This window comes from Phocoena phocoena, chromosome 7 (genome assembly GCF_963924675.1).
Source record: "Phocoena phocoena chromosome 7, mPhoPho1.1, whole genome shotgun sequence".
Lineage (NCBI taxonomy): Eukaryota > Metazoa > Chordata > Mammalia > Artiodactyla > Phocoenidae > Phocoena > Phocoena phocoena.
In genome coordinates, this window is record NC_089225.1 from 60,784,176 (window position 1) to 60,800,680 (window position 16,505).

The 16,505-nt window shown below is 41.5% G+C and overlaps 1 protein-coding gene across 1 annotated transcript in view; it reads right to left on the bottom strand.

Moving 5' to 3' along the window:
* TTN (titin) overlaps positions 1–16,505 on the bottom strand; it is a 285,745-nt gene that overhangs the window by 232,239 nt on the left and 37,001 nt on the right. The window contains exons 35-43 of the mRNA XM_065880462.1: positions 16,010–16,273; positions 15,657–15,917; positions 15,275–15,535; positions 14,571–14,831; positions 13,911–14,052; positions 13,657–13,822; positions 11,670–11,901; positions 9,921–10,205; positions 9,567–9,692 (exon numbers count right to left, since the gene is read on the bottom strand). Coding sequence (XP_065736534.1) covers positions 9,567–9,692; positions 9,921–10,205; positions 11,670–11,901; positions 13,657–13,822; positions 13,911–14,052; positions 14,571–14,831; positions 15,275–15,535; positions 15,657–15,917; positions 16,010–16,273 — 1,998 coding nt within the window. The remainder of the gene's footprint in view (positions 1–9,566; positions 9,693–9,920; positions 10,206–11,669; positions 11,902–13,656; positions 13,823–13,910; positions 14,053–14,570; positions 14,832–15,274; positions 15,536–15,656; positions 15,918–16,009; positions 16,274–16,505) is intronic.

The window sequence follows — 16,505 nt, forward strand, 5'->3', positions numbered from 1 at the left end:
GACCTGTATGCAGAAAACTATAAGACACTGATGAAAGAAATTAAAGATGATGCCGACAGATGGAGAGATATACCATGCTCTTGGATTGGAAGAATCAACATTGTGAAAATGACTATACTACCCAAAGCAATCTACAGATTCAATGCAATCCCTATCAAATTACCAATGGCATTTTTTATGGAACTCAGGCAAAAAATCTTAAAATTTGTATGGAGACACAAAAGACCCTGAATAGCCAAAGCAGTCTTGAGGGAAAAAAACGGAGCTGGAGGAATCAGACTCCCTGACTTTAGACTATACTACAAAGCTACAGTAATCAAGACAATATGGTACTGGCACAAAAACAGAAACATAGATCAATGGAACAAGATAGAAAGCCCAGAGATAAACCCACGCACCTATGGTCAACTAATCTATGACAAAGGAGGCAAGGATATGCAATGGAGAAAAGACAGACTCTTCAATATGTGGTTCTGGGAAAACTGGACAGCTACATGTAAAAGAATGAAATTAGAACACTCCCTAACACCATACACAAAAATAAACTCAAAATGGATTTGAGACCTAAATGTAAGACCAGACACTATAAAACTCTTAGAGGAAAACATAGGAAGGTCACTCTTTGACATAAATCACAGCAAGATCTTTTTTGATCCACCTCCTAGAGTAATAGAAATAAAAAGAAAAATAAACAAATGGGACCTAATGAAACTTCAAAGCTTTTGCACAGCACAAGACCAAAAGACAACCCTCAGAATAGGAAAAAATATTTGTAAGCGAATCAACAGACAAAGGATTAAACTCCAAGATATATAAACAGCTCATGCAGCTCAATATTAAAGAAACAAACAACCCAATCCAAAAAGGGGCAGAAGACCTAAATAGACATTTCTCCAAAGAAGGCATACAGATGGCCAAGAAGCACATGAAAAGCTGCTCAACATCACTAATTATTAGAGAAATGCAAATCAAAACTACAATGAGGTATCACCTCACACCAGTTAGAATGGGCATCATCAGAAAATCTACAAACAACAAATGCTGGAGTGGGTTTGGAGAAAAGGGAACCCTCTTGCACTGCTGGTGGGAATGTAAATTGATACAACCACTATGGAGAACAGTATGCAGGTTCCTTAAAAAAACTAAAAAATAGAATTACCATATGATCCAGCAATCCCACTACTGGGCATATACCTGAGAAAACCATAATTCAAAAAGACACACTCATTGCAGCACTATTTACAATAGCCAGGTCACGGAAGCAACCTAAATGCACATCAACAGACAAATGGATAAAGAAGTTGTGGTACATATATACAATGGAATATTACTGAGCCATAAAAAGGAACGAAATTGGGTCATTTGTTGAGACATGGATGGATCTAGAGACCGTCATACAGAGTGACGTAAGTCAGAAAGAGAAAAACAAATATCGTATATTAACGCATGTATGTGGAACCTAGAAAAACGGTACAGATGAACCAGTTTGCAGGGCAGAAGTTGAGACACAGATGTAGAGAACAAACGTATGGACACCAAGGGGGGAAAGCCGCAGGGGGGTGGGGATTGTGGTGATGAATTGGGCGATTGGGTTTGACATGTGCACACTGATGTGCATAAAATTGATGACTAATAAGAACCTGCTGTATAAAAAAAAAATAAAATTAAATTTAAAAAAAAACTAGCTATTTCCACACAAGGATTTGAACCATCTTAAAATGATAGAAAATAAAAACCCCAAATCAAGGATAAATATTACTATGTTGTTACAGTTTAAGATGATGTGTACTTTAAAAAAAATTATACTTCCATTAATGCAATAGCCCTGTAAGTCAAGCGTGGATTCAAATTTAGTTACTTGTTTTAAAAGCCAAAAATCAGAAGCCATCTTGTTTTTGAAATGTGGTCACTATATTACCTCCTTATCTCAATACCACCCATGGGGATCTTCTAATAGTCCAGTCCTCTAGTATTTGTTTGCACTGTTGCATAAATATTGGTTTATGAATATTCCCCTGCTTCCCACTAGGGTAGTTGTTATAAACTACAAGTTCCCCTTTTAAAGAAACAAATCTTTTTATTTCCTTAGATAGCAAGGTAAGGTAGGAAATGGAATCCTGACACTACAATTTACCAGCTGTGTGACCTTAGACATGTCAGTTAATCTCTGGACCAGTTTTCTCATTTGTAAAATGAGATGCATAATAATTCATGGGCTATTCATGGGCTATAAAATTGCTGTGTGAATTCAATGACATACACAGAGGAAAGGGTTTTATAAACCACAGGCACAAGTCAGTCATTAAAGTGAGAATGTCTAACATCACAAGGGATCAGCAATAACTTACCTAATAAACAGGGTCATAGGATATATAAGTAATACCATCATCACATGGGATGTAAAAGTCATCCTACAAATACTTGGTTTGTTTGTTTAAACATCAATGGAAAGGGAAGGATGGAGAGTTTGGTACTCTCTCTCCCTCACAAGGTTCCCTGCTTATTCTTCCTGACAACTTCTTCCTTTGGTGAATTGAGTGAAGCAGGAGGACAGGCATGAATTGTCAATAATAAATGAGCTAAAGGGCAAGACCTGTCTTGGTAATGGACTTGGTACTTTTTACTGGGCTGTCACTATCTGTGTCAGTCACTGGCCTCTCATGGCTTCTGTGAGGCCACCCCACTGCCCCAGTTCCTCACCCCCACCACTCCATTGTATTTGGTCCCTGAGTCTCGTTCATTCTACCTCCTGGACTCTTGCACAATCTAGCCCCATCTTTCTCCTGACTCAGTTGTCAACACTTTCCAAGCCTATTATAATATGATAGCCTCTCTGCTGGTCCGTTACCTTCAGCCTCACCTCCCACACCTGTCCATTCCTCCTTTCATGATCAGAGTGCTGTTTCTAAAAAGAAAACCTGATCATGTTACCCAGGGGTTTCAAAATCTCTCAGTGGCTCCTCGAAGTAAACAAGATAAAATCTAAAGTCCTAAGCACAGAATACCAACACTTTAGGATCTGGCCCTTGCCTTCTTTTCTAGCTTCTCATCCACTCGTTGCATCACTTTCCAACCATACTTAAACCACTTGTTGCCAGCACGTGGAGTGTTCTGGCGAGCTTTTATGACTTTGTAAACGTTGTTGTCTGCCTGGAGCACGACTGTGCTCATGAGCCTATTAATTCTTCAACGTGCCGTCCGTGCATCTTTCTCCAGCTCTTTCCCAGACAGAGAGCACTGAGTAGGTGGGCTGTTACAGCACTTACAACCTTGGGATCTAGCTGTGCATGCGCGTCTCCTCAGCTACACACTGAGCTCCATGAAGGCAAGAGACAGGTCCTGGCATCCCTAGAACCTAGTGTAATGTCTCAATAGCAGGAACACAGATGTTGGTAGAATAAAACAAAAAAAAAGCTTAAATGAACAGTGGGCATTCCTCATTGCTAAACTAATTATTTATCATCTCACTTAGTGTTGGGAGCCAAGAAGTTTTCGCCATTAGAAGATGGCCGACATCCTGCTTCTCTTCCTGCTTAATGAGATAAAAGCCCGCGCCTAAAAACGAAAGCCCGCGCACACAGCACCAATGATAATTTGCCAAGTACTTCCCTTATTCTGGATCCCGCCCCCCTTTCTCTGTACTGTATAAATACAGCTACTGCAGCAATAAAGGTTTGAGGCTTGATCAGGATTTTGTCTTGCCTCCATTCTTTCGCGTCTCCTGCCCCTTCTTCTCTTTTCAACCCCTACAGGTTCCTCCTCGGACTCACAAGGATTTGTCCTGCTGGTCGGGACTCCCGGGGACGCCCGGGGCCGAGCACAATTGGCGCCCAACGTGGGGCTCGAGGAACGGATCCTAACGGAGGTAGCACGCTTACGAACGCCTGGCCAGGCACCCACTGAGCCGCCGCGAGAGTGAACTCGAAAGTGCGGCTCGATTAGGTCCCCGGAGGACTAGCCGCCCTTCGGCAGTTGTGACCGGTAGAGAGTAAGGTAAGTGGAGCTTAAAAATGGGACAGGAATTGAGTTCCCACGAACTCTTTCTTCAGGGGATCGAGGATTCCCTCAAGATGCGAAAGATTAAGGCTAGAAAAAAAGATTTGCGTGATTTTTTTTATATTTTTGTCTGATGTTTGCCCATGGTTCCCACAAGAAGGGACGATAGATAAAAAATGTTGGAATCGTGTAGGAGATTGTTTAAATGATTATTATAAGGCTTTTGGGCCTTCTAAAGTACCTGTGACTGCATTTTCATATTGGAATTTAATTAGAGAGATTCTTATGGGTCATTTTTTTGACCCCGATATCCAAAAGGTTGTTGAGACCGGAGAAACAATTCTTAAAGCAGCCCCTATGATACCAATGAGGCTCAGGCTGCTTTTCCCCCTGGTCTGTTGGCTCAAATACAAAATGCTGGCCTTAAGGCCTGGCGCCGCCTTCCGCCTAAGGGTTCGGCCACAACTTCTTTGGCGAAAATTCGCCAGGGACCAGAAGAGCCTTAGTGTGAGTTTATTAGCCGCCTCACGGACGCCACCGAACGTCTGGTGGGCGATAGTGAAACTGATAACGCCTTTGTTAAACATTTAGCTTATGAAAATGCTAATCCAGCCTGCCAGGCTGCCCTTCGGGCTCATCGTGGTGGTAGCCTTGCTGATTATATTAAATTGTGTTCCGGAATTGGTCCCTCCCATTTTGTTGGTCTTGCAATAGGAGCCGCCCTAAAAGATTTTATTAAAGACACATCCGCCCTAGACAAACAACAAAAAACTTGCTATAGGATACATTTGTCCGTTTCTCCTAACAAAGTGCTTAAGACCTACCCTTCCTTAGTAGCAAAGGTTCTTACTTTAGGCAGGGAAAAAAGCCGTCAATTTTTTGGCAGAGATCCTGATCATTTGATTCTCCCCTATACCAAAGAAGAACTTAATTGGTTACTGCAAACTGATGATAAATGGCTTGTTTCCTTATCCTCTTTTCAGGGTAATATTGATAATCATTATCCTCCTGATAAGCTCCTTCAGTTTGCTAGAAAACATCTCTTTATATTTCCCAAAATTACTTCTGCTGTTCCTTTGGTAGATGCTGCCTTAGTATTTACTGATGGATCATCATCCGGTGTTGCTGTATATGTTATAAACAATCAGTCCTATAGGGTACAATCCCCCTTTTTGTCAGCACAGCTTGTTGAGCTTTTTGCCATTCTTCAGGTTTTTGAAATATTACAAGAAACCCCCTTTAATTTATATACGGATAGCTCATATATAGCCTTGTCCGTCCCCCTTTTAGAAACTGTTCCATATATTAAACCCTCTTCCAATGCTGTTCCCCTTTTTCAACAGCTTCAGAGTCTTATACTCTGGAGACAAGTGCCTTTTTTTATTGATCATCTTAGGGCTCATACAGATCTCCCTGGACCCCTTTCTCAGGGCAATGATTTAGCTGATAAAAATGCCCGCCTAATGTGCACCATAACCTCTGATCCTATTTCTCAGGCTACTCAATTTCATCAGCTACATCATGTTAATGCACATACTCTTCGCTTGTTGTTCAAGCTCACTCGAGAGCAGGCAAGACAAATTGTAAAAAATTGTCCAGGGTGCGTTACACTTTTACCTCTTCCACATCTTGGAGTAAACCCAAGAGGTTTATTACCTAATGAAATTTGGCAAATGGATGTCACCCATCTTGCTGAATTTGGAAAATTAAAATTTATTCATGTGTCCATTGACACTTTTAGCGGCTTTATATATGCCTCCCTCCAGGGAGGAGAAGCCACAAGAAACATTATTTCACATGTGCTCCAATGTTTTACAGTTTTAGGCAAGCCTCAAATAATTAAAACAGATAATGGGCCTGGGTATACTTCCCAGGCTTTCCAAGATTTTTGCACCCGGTTTCAAATAAAACATCTTACGGGAATTCCCTATAACCCCCAGGGTCAAGGCATAGTAGAAAGAGCCCATCAAACTCTTAAAAATACCATTTCCAAACTTAAAAATAATGATTTAACTGCTACAAAAAATTCCCCAAAAAATATTCTTAGTCATGCCCTATTTGTTATTAATTTTTTACAATTAGATATTAATGGTAGATCTGCCGCCGATCGTCTTTGGCATCAAGAAACTAAAAATCAATATGCACAAGTTATGTGGAAAGACCCTTTGACCTTTAAGTGACATGGGCCCGATCCACTCCTCATCTGGGGGAGGGGGTCTGCATGTGTATACAATACCAAGGAAGGTGGAGCACGTTGGCTGCCCGAGCGTCTTATTAAACCTATAAATTCTATGAAATAATGAAAATTATCCAGGGCCCTTTCCCCTGAGATTGTATTTCTTTTCCTTTTCAGAAAAAGATGGAGATCCTCTTGGCATTGAAAAGACGACAAAGACAACAAGGACTATCCGTTGTGACCCTGATCCTGTCATCTTTGCTGGTTGTCAGCCAGGCTGAACCCCCTCCACACTTGCCTCAGAATTTAACCTGAAGCAGAACCAAAAGATGATTCTGGCTGCCCCTCCACTGGAGCGGCATGAGACAGAGACATGCCTACCCCCCTCTTTGATGGGAGGGTATGGGTACCGAGTTGAGTGTGACAGCAAAGCATGCACAAGGGAAAACCTTTATACATAAGGTAATCTCTGTTATTCCCTGTGAGTATACCTGAATTATAAAAGAGGTTGGTATCTAAACATTGTTTTTGGCTTCAGTATCTAAGATTATTCTTGGCTCTGCCTCTCCTCCCCAAAAGATACCAAGAGCCAGCAATGGTGGACACACATACATTGTCCACGGGAGGATTCAGGTCACTACTCCCTCACTCGGTTAATGCCCACCTCCTTAAAAGAAATAAAAAGGGAGGAGATGTTGGGAGCCAAGAAGTTTTCGCCATTAGAAGATGGCCGACATCCTGCTTCTCTTCCTGCTTAATGAGATAAAAGCCCGCGCCTAAAAATGAAAGCCCGCGCACGCAGCACCAATGATAATTTGCCAAGTACTTCCCTTATTCTGGATCCCGCCCCCCTTTCTCTGTACTGTATAAATACAGCTACTGCAGCAATAAAGGTTTGAGGCTTGATCAGGATTTTGTCTTGCCTCCATTCTTTCGCGTCTCCTGCCCCTTCTTCTCTTTTCAACCCCTACAGGTTCCTCCTCGGACTCACAAGGATTTGTCCTGCTGGTCGGGACTCCCGGGGACGCCCGGGGCCGAGCACAACTTAGCTAGCTGCCACTCTGTAAGCCACCAAATGATGCTGACCATTATCTGTAGAATGAGCACTAGCAAAAAGCTAGCTTTGCTTCAAGTTTTAAAATTCTACTTTTCCAAACTTCTCTTCCACCAGTAGGTGGCACCAGAGACCTTCAACAGATAACATTTCCACTTACAAAAGCACCACCAGATTGCTCAGGACCATGCTCCATGCTTCAGCAAGTACTGAGTTCCTAAAAACATGAGACTGGGGCTTCTGCAGATTCATATTTTTTTCCAATTTGCAGAAAGCAGAGCTGCACTTACTTTCTTAAGGGAAGTTGTGTGAATATTTTCTGTCTGAGGGGCATGAAACGTGATATGGTGAGCTTTTATTTTAAAAGGCATTTATTCAGTGAATTTTATTTTTGTCATATAGAAAATACATTTATGAAAGGGTTCTAAAACCTCTGTATGTGTATTAATATTACCACACATAGAGAGTTAATGATCACATGAATTTATAAAGTCCATTCAAATATTTAAGGACATCAGTCACATTGAAAAGATATTTTTCTTTTTCTACCCCAATTGGAGTCATGTAGAGAGCTTCAAATGTATGTTTGCAATGCCTTAAAGGCAAACTATAAAATGACTTATAAACTAAAGAGTACTACGCAAATATAGTTAAGACTACTACTTTAGATAAACCATATACATATGTTTATTTGAAAAATTTCCTCTAAAAATTCAATGAATGGATATATTCTTTAGTATGGCTTTAGTGAATTTGATATTAAAATGTATTTTTCTTTTTAGTAGGATATCACCGAATCAGTCCTCATTTCTTAATATTTGGCATTTTTCAAATACCATGCTCTGAAGTCACAAAGTCTATAGTATTTATCTATGTTGGTCACCCAATACCAGACTTTTATGTTTCTATAATTCCTCTCAATGGTTGTAACAAAATTAATGTATTGAGCACCAGTCACTTGCTAGCCATGCCTGTAAGTGCTTTATATACCTCATATCCTTTAATTATGCTCATAAAATCAAACAGGTCTATTTGGTTTCTAGATCAGCATCTCCATCCCAGTGGAGGAAATCATTAGGTGATAGAAGCCCAATTGAAATACTAACTTGCTTAAGAAACCGGCTCTTGGCAAGGTAGAGACTGGGCCATAACCCAATGGGAGAAGCACAATAAGAAAAACAAACGTTTATTAGGAGTGCTGTGAGATGCCCGAGCTTGGAGAATTTCCCTTTGTGGTGGTATACGACAGTCAAGCAAATGAGGGAGTGATTTTCACTCGGGATAAGGTTGATTTACCCTGTCCCTATGTGAGGTAGGTCTACAATCATCATTGGCTAGAAATGGCTCTAAACATTTTGCCTCATTCTACTAAGGTCAGACTCCTGGGGTGAGGGGAGGGGCCGGTGGTTCTGGGAAACATGCACCAATTAAAAATCATAACAGCTAACAGATGGAGGGATTACTGTATGAGGGGTGCTGCGATATGTGCTGATGTGGGTTAGCTGACATAATCATGACAATGATCTACAGCCACTGATATCAGCCATTTAACAAGCATTCTTTTGTCCGATCAACAATTACTTACTGAGTACCTACTATGTATGGAGCTATTCTAGGACAAGGATCCACCCTTGCTTTCACAGAGCTTTCCTTCTAGTAGCTACAGCTTTCCAGGCACCATGTTCTCGGTACTAAGACAGAATCCCTGCCCTCATGAAATGTACATTCTAAGACTGAATGCAATATTATCCTCACTTTATTCATGAGGGAAAGAGAACCAGAGAAATCAGGTATTTGCCGAAGGTCACAGAGTGGAGCCAAGACTCGAATCCAACCTCTCTGATCATAACGCCCCCACTTTTGTCCACTACAGGATACCACCTTCCAAAGGGATATGGCTTTTCACACAAGCACTGTCCATAGACTGAACAACGTCTTACATATAAATGGACTCTTAAAACATATGTAGATGCCATTATAATTAATCTAATAATAATTGTAGGTTTTGTTGTATTTTTTTCAAGAGATAACAAAGTGTAACTACAATCATAAGGAAAACATGACATTTTTCAAGTTTAAAACAGAAAAACACTGAACTCATTCCTTTTTCTTAATTGTAGTTTAAAAAAGCACATAACATAAAATTTATCATCTTAACCATTTTTAGGTGTACAGTCCAGTAGCGGAAAACACTGATCTAATTTCTCAATTCAATAATCCAAGTAAGGTGTTCTGCAAGATGCCCAGGAAACTTCAAATTATGCATGAGAGGTAAGAAAACCTTTTCCTCACATCATTCTTTTTAAATATTAGCAACTCTACCTTTGCTTGTAAACCTACCTGTTCCAGAAACTCTGCATTGAAAGTGGGCTGGCCGTCCCTCAGACGTGACGGTGTCCTGAAGTGGGGTGACGATGGCAGGAGGATAAACAGGCATTTCCTGATCAGGAGACACAACTTCTGGAACTGAAGGAAGGGACCACAGACTTGTCAGGAGTAAGGCAGCCTACAGACCTCACAGAATGAAGCATGCCGATTTCTCTTAATTTATCTGGGAGTGGAGCCCTTTCAAAGTTTCCAGGTTAGGTAGCAATCTACTTTTAGGAGCTCCAAGTTGTATTTTTAAATGCCCTGGGAGGATACAAAAGCGGGTTTCTTAGGTTTTACTTTAAAAGCTGAGAAGTAGCAAGGTACCTTCCACAGAGAGCGATGCTGAGGTAGTGACAATTCCATAGTCATTCTTGGCTTCACAGGTATAGACGGCCGCGTCCTCTGGGAAGGCTTCGATGAGCAGAAGTGTGTACTCTTGCCCATCGTGAAGGAATTTGCACTTGAAACCAGTAGAAAGGAGCTGCTCTTCCTTGTACCAGGAAATTTTGGGCTGTGGTCTGCCAGATATCACAGCACAGAAGCGGGCGGGCTTGCCAGATTGCACGGTAACAGGCTGGAGCTCCTGCAGAATTTGGGGCGGTTCTGGGGCTGGGAAGAAAAGAAAACAATAGCCCATGAAAACACAGGAAAGCACGGGAAAATCTATGTTAATTTGTTGACAGGTGGTTATGTACCCCGAAACAAAACTTTGGAATGGTGATATCTTTACTTGCCTCAGAATATTAGAACATTCTTTGTGCTAAGAAAGAAAAAAAATTGGAATTTTGTCCCTAAGTAGAGGGAGATACTTTTGATATTTGATGGGGGGGGGGGTGATGCTGGGAGTGCTGAGTTTTTCAGCATAACACGGTCACCCCTTTCCTGGCTGGGATCTGGATCGGGGTGACAATGTCACAATGTCAGTCCTCTAAAGAATGCTAGAACACTTCCACATGCTACCTATTTTTAACAGTTGTTTGGGCAAATCATGTGGTGAGGTGGCTCATCCCATTCAGGTTCAGTTTTCAAGTATTTGTGTATATGTGATAGTCATTTTTTAATATACAGGTGCCAGTGAAGTGCAATCAGTATGCATGAATGAATGAATGTCATTTTAGGTCTAAAGGCAATTAGGTAATTTTTTTTTAAATTCAGCTTTCCTGTTATGCTAATTAAAACATATTCTTGGTGTTGTGATGACTGAGGGAAACTGGGTCATTCATGGAACCAAGAAATGGGAAGAAATGACTTCTGTGAGGCTGATTTCTGACACAGCCATATGGGTAGACCTTTACTTCTCTGTGCCTCAGTTTCTCTACCACTAATATAGAAATAATAATAACTGGATACCATGACCATTTGGTCTTCTAGGGACCAGGGGAATGTTGGCAATATGGTTCATTTTTATGAAACTTGAGATTACTCTTACTGTTCCTTCATCTGTCTCAGGGGTATTTGTTCAGACAGGTAGGACCCAAGGTCAGGACAGGAATGGATCTAGACCAGCCTCAGATTCAGCTCTAAGGTTTCTAATGAGGAAAGTGGATGGTTTAATGGTGCTCCTCTGAGGACTTGGTAGCATATGGAATCCCCCACTAAAGTCAGACCCTGGTCCTAGGGCATGGAGCTCACCTGTGGCTTCCTAGGTTCTCCCAGGCATGCCCTAACAGAGGCTGGAAATGCCCCACCAGAGACTGGAAATGCCCCATCACTTGGTAGTGTTACTAGTATTCAAGCAGTTAGGGCCAAGGGTAGAGAACTAGAACAACTGAAAACCATACCTAGAAACCCATTTGGGGTCTATTATAATTGACATAAAATGGATGTTCAATAATGTTGACCAAACTAAATAAGGATCTAGCCATTAGGTGCCTTCTGTGAATAACATCTTGGTCCTTTTAACAGCTACCATCCCATTTCCACAGGTATAATATGAAAATAAATGTAATAACTTCAAACATATGAGTACCATGGGTTCTTGAGAAATTGCCTGGAAACTACCAGAACTTCAGTAAGTTGAAAGGGAGGATTATTACAGATGGATGCACAAAATATGTTAATATCTCTACCTACCATTGACGTAGAGGGTAACAGAACTCCTGTTCCTTCCTGCCACAAAGGTGTATTCACCAGCATCGCTATGCCTGGTCTCAGAGATAAACATCCGGTGGATTCTCCTCTCCACCACATACTGGTGTCGTTCTTGAACTTGGAAATTGATTTCAATGCCGTCTTTATACCAGTGGGCATCTACATCATCTTCATTGACCTCAAACTCAACGACAGCACGTTGTTTCTCAATAACCTTTTAAAGGAGCAACAGGAAAAGAAAATTGAAGCCCTGGTTTCCTTTCGGTTTTAACCTGTTTCCAAAACAGCTCATTTGAAGAGCGTGTCAAACCTATATATTATGATATAGAAAACTGACTGGTTATCGCACATTCTAAGTATTCCTGCATATCCTTGGACAAAAGGTGCCCATACTTCTTTTGCTTACATCTGCACGGAGGCAATGATTTCATCCTTAAATGTTTGCTTCTTAACCATAACAGAAAAAATGACACTTTGTGGTACTTCCCTGGTGGCGCAGTGGTTAAGAATCCGCCCTGCCAATGCAGGGGACACAGGTTCAATCCTTCAATCCCTGGTCTGGGAAGATCCCACATGGCGTGGAGCAACTAAGCCCATGTACCAAAACTACAGCCTGCACACCACAGCGGCTGAAGCTCGAGTGCCTAGAGCCCGTGTTCCGCAACAAGAGAAGCCACCACAATGAGAAGCCCGTGCACTGCAACCAAGAGTAGCCCCCGCTCACTGCAACTAGAGAAAGCTTGCACGCAGCAACAAAGACCCGACACAGCCAAAAGTAAATAATAAAATAAAAATAAAATAAAAAAGAAATAATGACACTTTACATCTGAAGGCTGTTTATCACTGACAAAGTTCTTTTAAGTTACTATTCAATTTGATTTCACATGATGTGAACCTTGTAGGCTAGGTAGGAACTATTATCCTCATTTTTAAAAGTGAGAAAATCAAGTTTCAGAATTGGTCAATAAAGGATGGAGGACATATTGGGTTATCTGACTATGCACGGAAGGCTTTTTCACTCTGGCCTAATGTAATGCCTGGCTCTCCTTGGACGAGCAATATGATAAACTTGAGCTCAAGTGATACTTCCCTTCACATGTTATCGCCCCGTTATATCACGTGGGAAGACTGGCACCCACGAGGACAAGCCGTACATGCACAGTTGAGAGCAAAGGTGTTTGCTCAGCATCCCTGCTAGGAATCCAGCTTTGCTCAAACTGGTCTTCCTCTTGGACCTCGGAGGGAGTTTTCCCAGTCAAGTCCCCACACAGCTGCCTCTCCAAGGTAGAAGGCTTCTGAGAAAATGCCACCTTGTTCTGAATTCCCTTAATTCCAGTTGCTGTGCGAACACCACAATTTAAATTTTAGCTCCTTTAGGGTTGATGTTGCTTGGTAAGTGGCCATTTGACAGTGAAGTGTCTACAGCTGCTTTCATTAAAGTATTTAGACAGCTGCGAGGGATACACTTATTCCCTAAGCGAGAGGAAACTGTGACTAAGTTGATGTCAGCACAAGAGTGTAAGCTGGTAGGGATAAGCTGATTTCATTTTTTTAGAAGACTGTGGTTAGAAAATTTAAAAGTCAAAAAATTAAGTGACATTCTCTATGAGGACACGGGGATGGGGAAGGGTAAGCTAGGACGAAGAGAGAGAGTGGCATGGACCTATCTACACTACCAAATGTGAAATAGATAGCTAGTGGGAAGCAGCCACATAGCACAGGGAGATCATCTCAGTGCTTTGTGTCCACCTAGAGGGGTGGGATAGGGAGAGTGGGAGGGAGACGCAAAAGGGAGGGGATATGGGGATATATGTATATGTACAGCTGATTCACTTTGTTATAAAGCAGAAACTAACACACCATTGTAAAGCAATTATACTCCAATAAAGATGTTAAAAAAAAATGTGACAAAAGGATAGATTAGGCGCCACTGAGGACTTCTCCAAAAATTCAGCATGTGGACAATTACCTGAACCTCCCTTTTAATGCTTCGGATGCGAACGTCTCTGCCCTCTACAAAGAGGCTGGCAGTGGACATGTTGCCTCCAGCCACCACTGTGTACTTCCCAGCATCAGACATCCGGGTGGATGGGATCAGAAGGCGGTGGACGTATTTCTCCTTCTGTATCTTTATTCTATGGAAGAAAGGGAAATTGAGGTTTAACGTATGATGACTCAAAGGAAACTGGGAATCACTGGGATGCGGCAAACAAACCAACGGACCTGTCCACAAGCTGTAGCTCTTGGCCATCTTTCATCCACTGCACAGTGATGTCAGGTTCAGAAACTTCACATTCAAACATGGCTCGCTTCTTCTCGAGAACCTTAATGTCTTTAATGTGTTTCCTAAATTCTATATGACGAGCTGGAGAACAGCGTGTAAAAAAATTAATCTTTCTAACAGCTTTGCTAAGATATAATTCACATACTATACAATTCACCCAGTGAAAGTATACAATTCAGTGGCTTTCAGTATATTCAGAGTTGTGCAACCATCACCATAATGAATTTCAAAGCATTCTCATTACCCCCAAAAAAGACCGTGTACCCCTTAGCCATCACCCTCCAGACCCCTCCCTTTGTCCTCCCCTCAGACTTAGGCACCAATCTATGTCACTACAGATTTGTGCGCTCTGAACTTTTCCTATAACTGGAATCATACACTATGCGGTCCTTTGTGGCTGGCTTCTTTCACTTGATATAAAGTTTTTTGAGGTTCATCCATGTTGTAGCATGTATCAGTACCTCCTTTTTATTCCTGAATAATATTTCATTGTGTGGATATACCTCATTTTATTTATCCATTCATTAGCTGATGCTCTAACATTTTATATAGTGTGTTTGCCATTTATTTTCATGGATATGACATTTATGAAACCATACCTTCCACATAAAGAGTGGCTGTCGAGGTAGCTTTTCCAGCCACAAATGTGTACTCAGCAGCATCCCCAAAGTGAACATTCCTGATGTTCAGTGAGTGGGTGAGCTTTTTGGTTCTCATCTGGCACCTGTCAGTCGATTTGATTTCCACACCATTCTTTAACCATTTGTAAGAGATGCCTTCACAGTTCACTGTGACCTCAAAGGTAATGGTGTCTTTTTCTTCAGCATTGATGTCCTTCAGCATGGATGTAATCATGATTGCTGCAAAGGGGAAAGGAAATACACCCAAGGAGATTTTGTGTCAATATGACGTGGGTTATGACAGGCGCAGAATGAAAACTTGGAATGTTCTTAGTACGTCTGTTTAGGTATCACAGTTCAGAGAGATGAGCCATGATACCTTCCAGGTACCCCTCTACAGGACAATGTCGAGTGACAGGGGAACAGAAAAAGTTAAGAGATAGACAATGGAGCATCTTCATAGGTAGCCTTTCAATGCTACCCTAATCAAAAATTTTATCCAGATGCCTAACTCAGTGTGGACACAGTAGATGTTTCAATCAAGGTAACTGGTCAGGAAGAAAAAGTGTAGGCTATGGAATAACAATGAGTCTACTGGATATTCTGTGTGTGTGTGTGTGTGTGTGTGTGTGTGTGTGTGTGTATGTGTGTAATATATATATTTGTATATATATTTTACTCACGTGTCACTTTCAGGGTGGCGCTGACTTGGTCATTGCCGCAGACAAATGTGTATTCTGCTGAGTCCTCTGTGCTGGTGTTCATGATGATCAGCTGGTGGAGTTTTCCCTGCACCACGATCTTGAACTTTTCACTCATTTCAATCTCCACCCCATTCTTCAGCCACATGGAAGGCACATTGAAGTGGGAGACCTCACACTCAAAGGAGGCAGTTTTGGTCTCAGGTACCTCAATGTTTTTCATGGTTTTTGTAATATGTAATGCTTGGGAAAATCAGAGAGCACTTCAGTTAATATATTTTATTTAAAAAAAAAGATGGAGCAGACAAACGAACGAATACATGGAGATCACCTAGAAATGCCACAGGGGCTGCCTCATACTTACTCTCCACGAATAGTTTCGCTTTGCATTCCAACTGCCCCACCACAGCTGTATATTCCCCAGCGTCCAAGGGGGAAATATGCTGCAGCATCAGTTTGTGGACCTTCCTTTCTGAGACCAGCCTGTGTTTGTCACTCGGTTTAATCTCCACGTTCTTGTGGAACCATTTCACTGGCACTGTGTCGTGGGAAACGCTAACTTCAAAGGCAACGGTGGCATTTTCCAAGGCAGTCACATCCTTTGGCTTCTTAATGATTTTGACGGCTAATGAGGAAAGTTGAAGCCATTTAGTGATATGGTTAACTTCACGGTAACCACGAGTCGGCTACTTGTAAAGTGTTTCTAAGTCAACTTACTCTCAACGTGCAGTCTGGCACTGGCTCCCAGCCTTCCAAGCTTGAAGCCATAAACAGATTCATCCACAACGGCACAGTTTTTAATTCTCAGAGAGTAAATTGTTCCTTTGACTGAGATAGTGTACTTGTCATTGGATTCCAGCACAACCCCATTTCTGATCCACTGGACACCTTTTACATTAGGGTGTGTGAGCTCCAAAGTGAAAACAGCATCTTGTGTCTCTGTCACCGTGAGGTTCTTCAGAGTCTTCTTAATTTTGACAGCTGAAGACAAATTTATGATTTGTTTAGAAAATAAAGATGATACCATTCAGGTAAGAGAAGTCCCAAATAAGAATGTTACCGGGTCATCTTGCAAAAGAATGGTTATCAAAGAATTTGCAGTTATGCAGCATCTCTAGAGTTTTTAAAAGACGCTTTGAGATTATTCAGGAAAACCTGGGTCCAGTTTGAAATGTACCTTGTATAATGTCTTTTCTATACTTGAATGAGATGT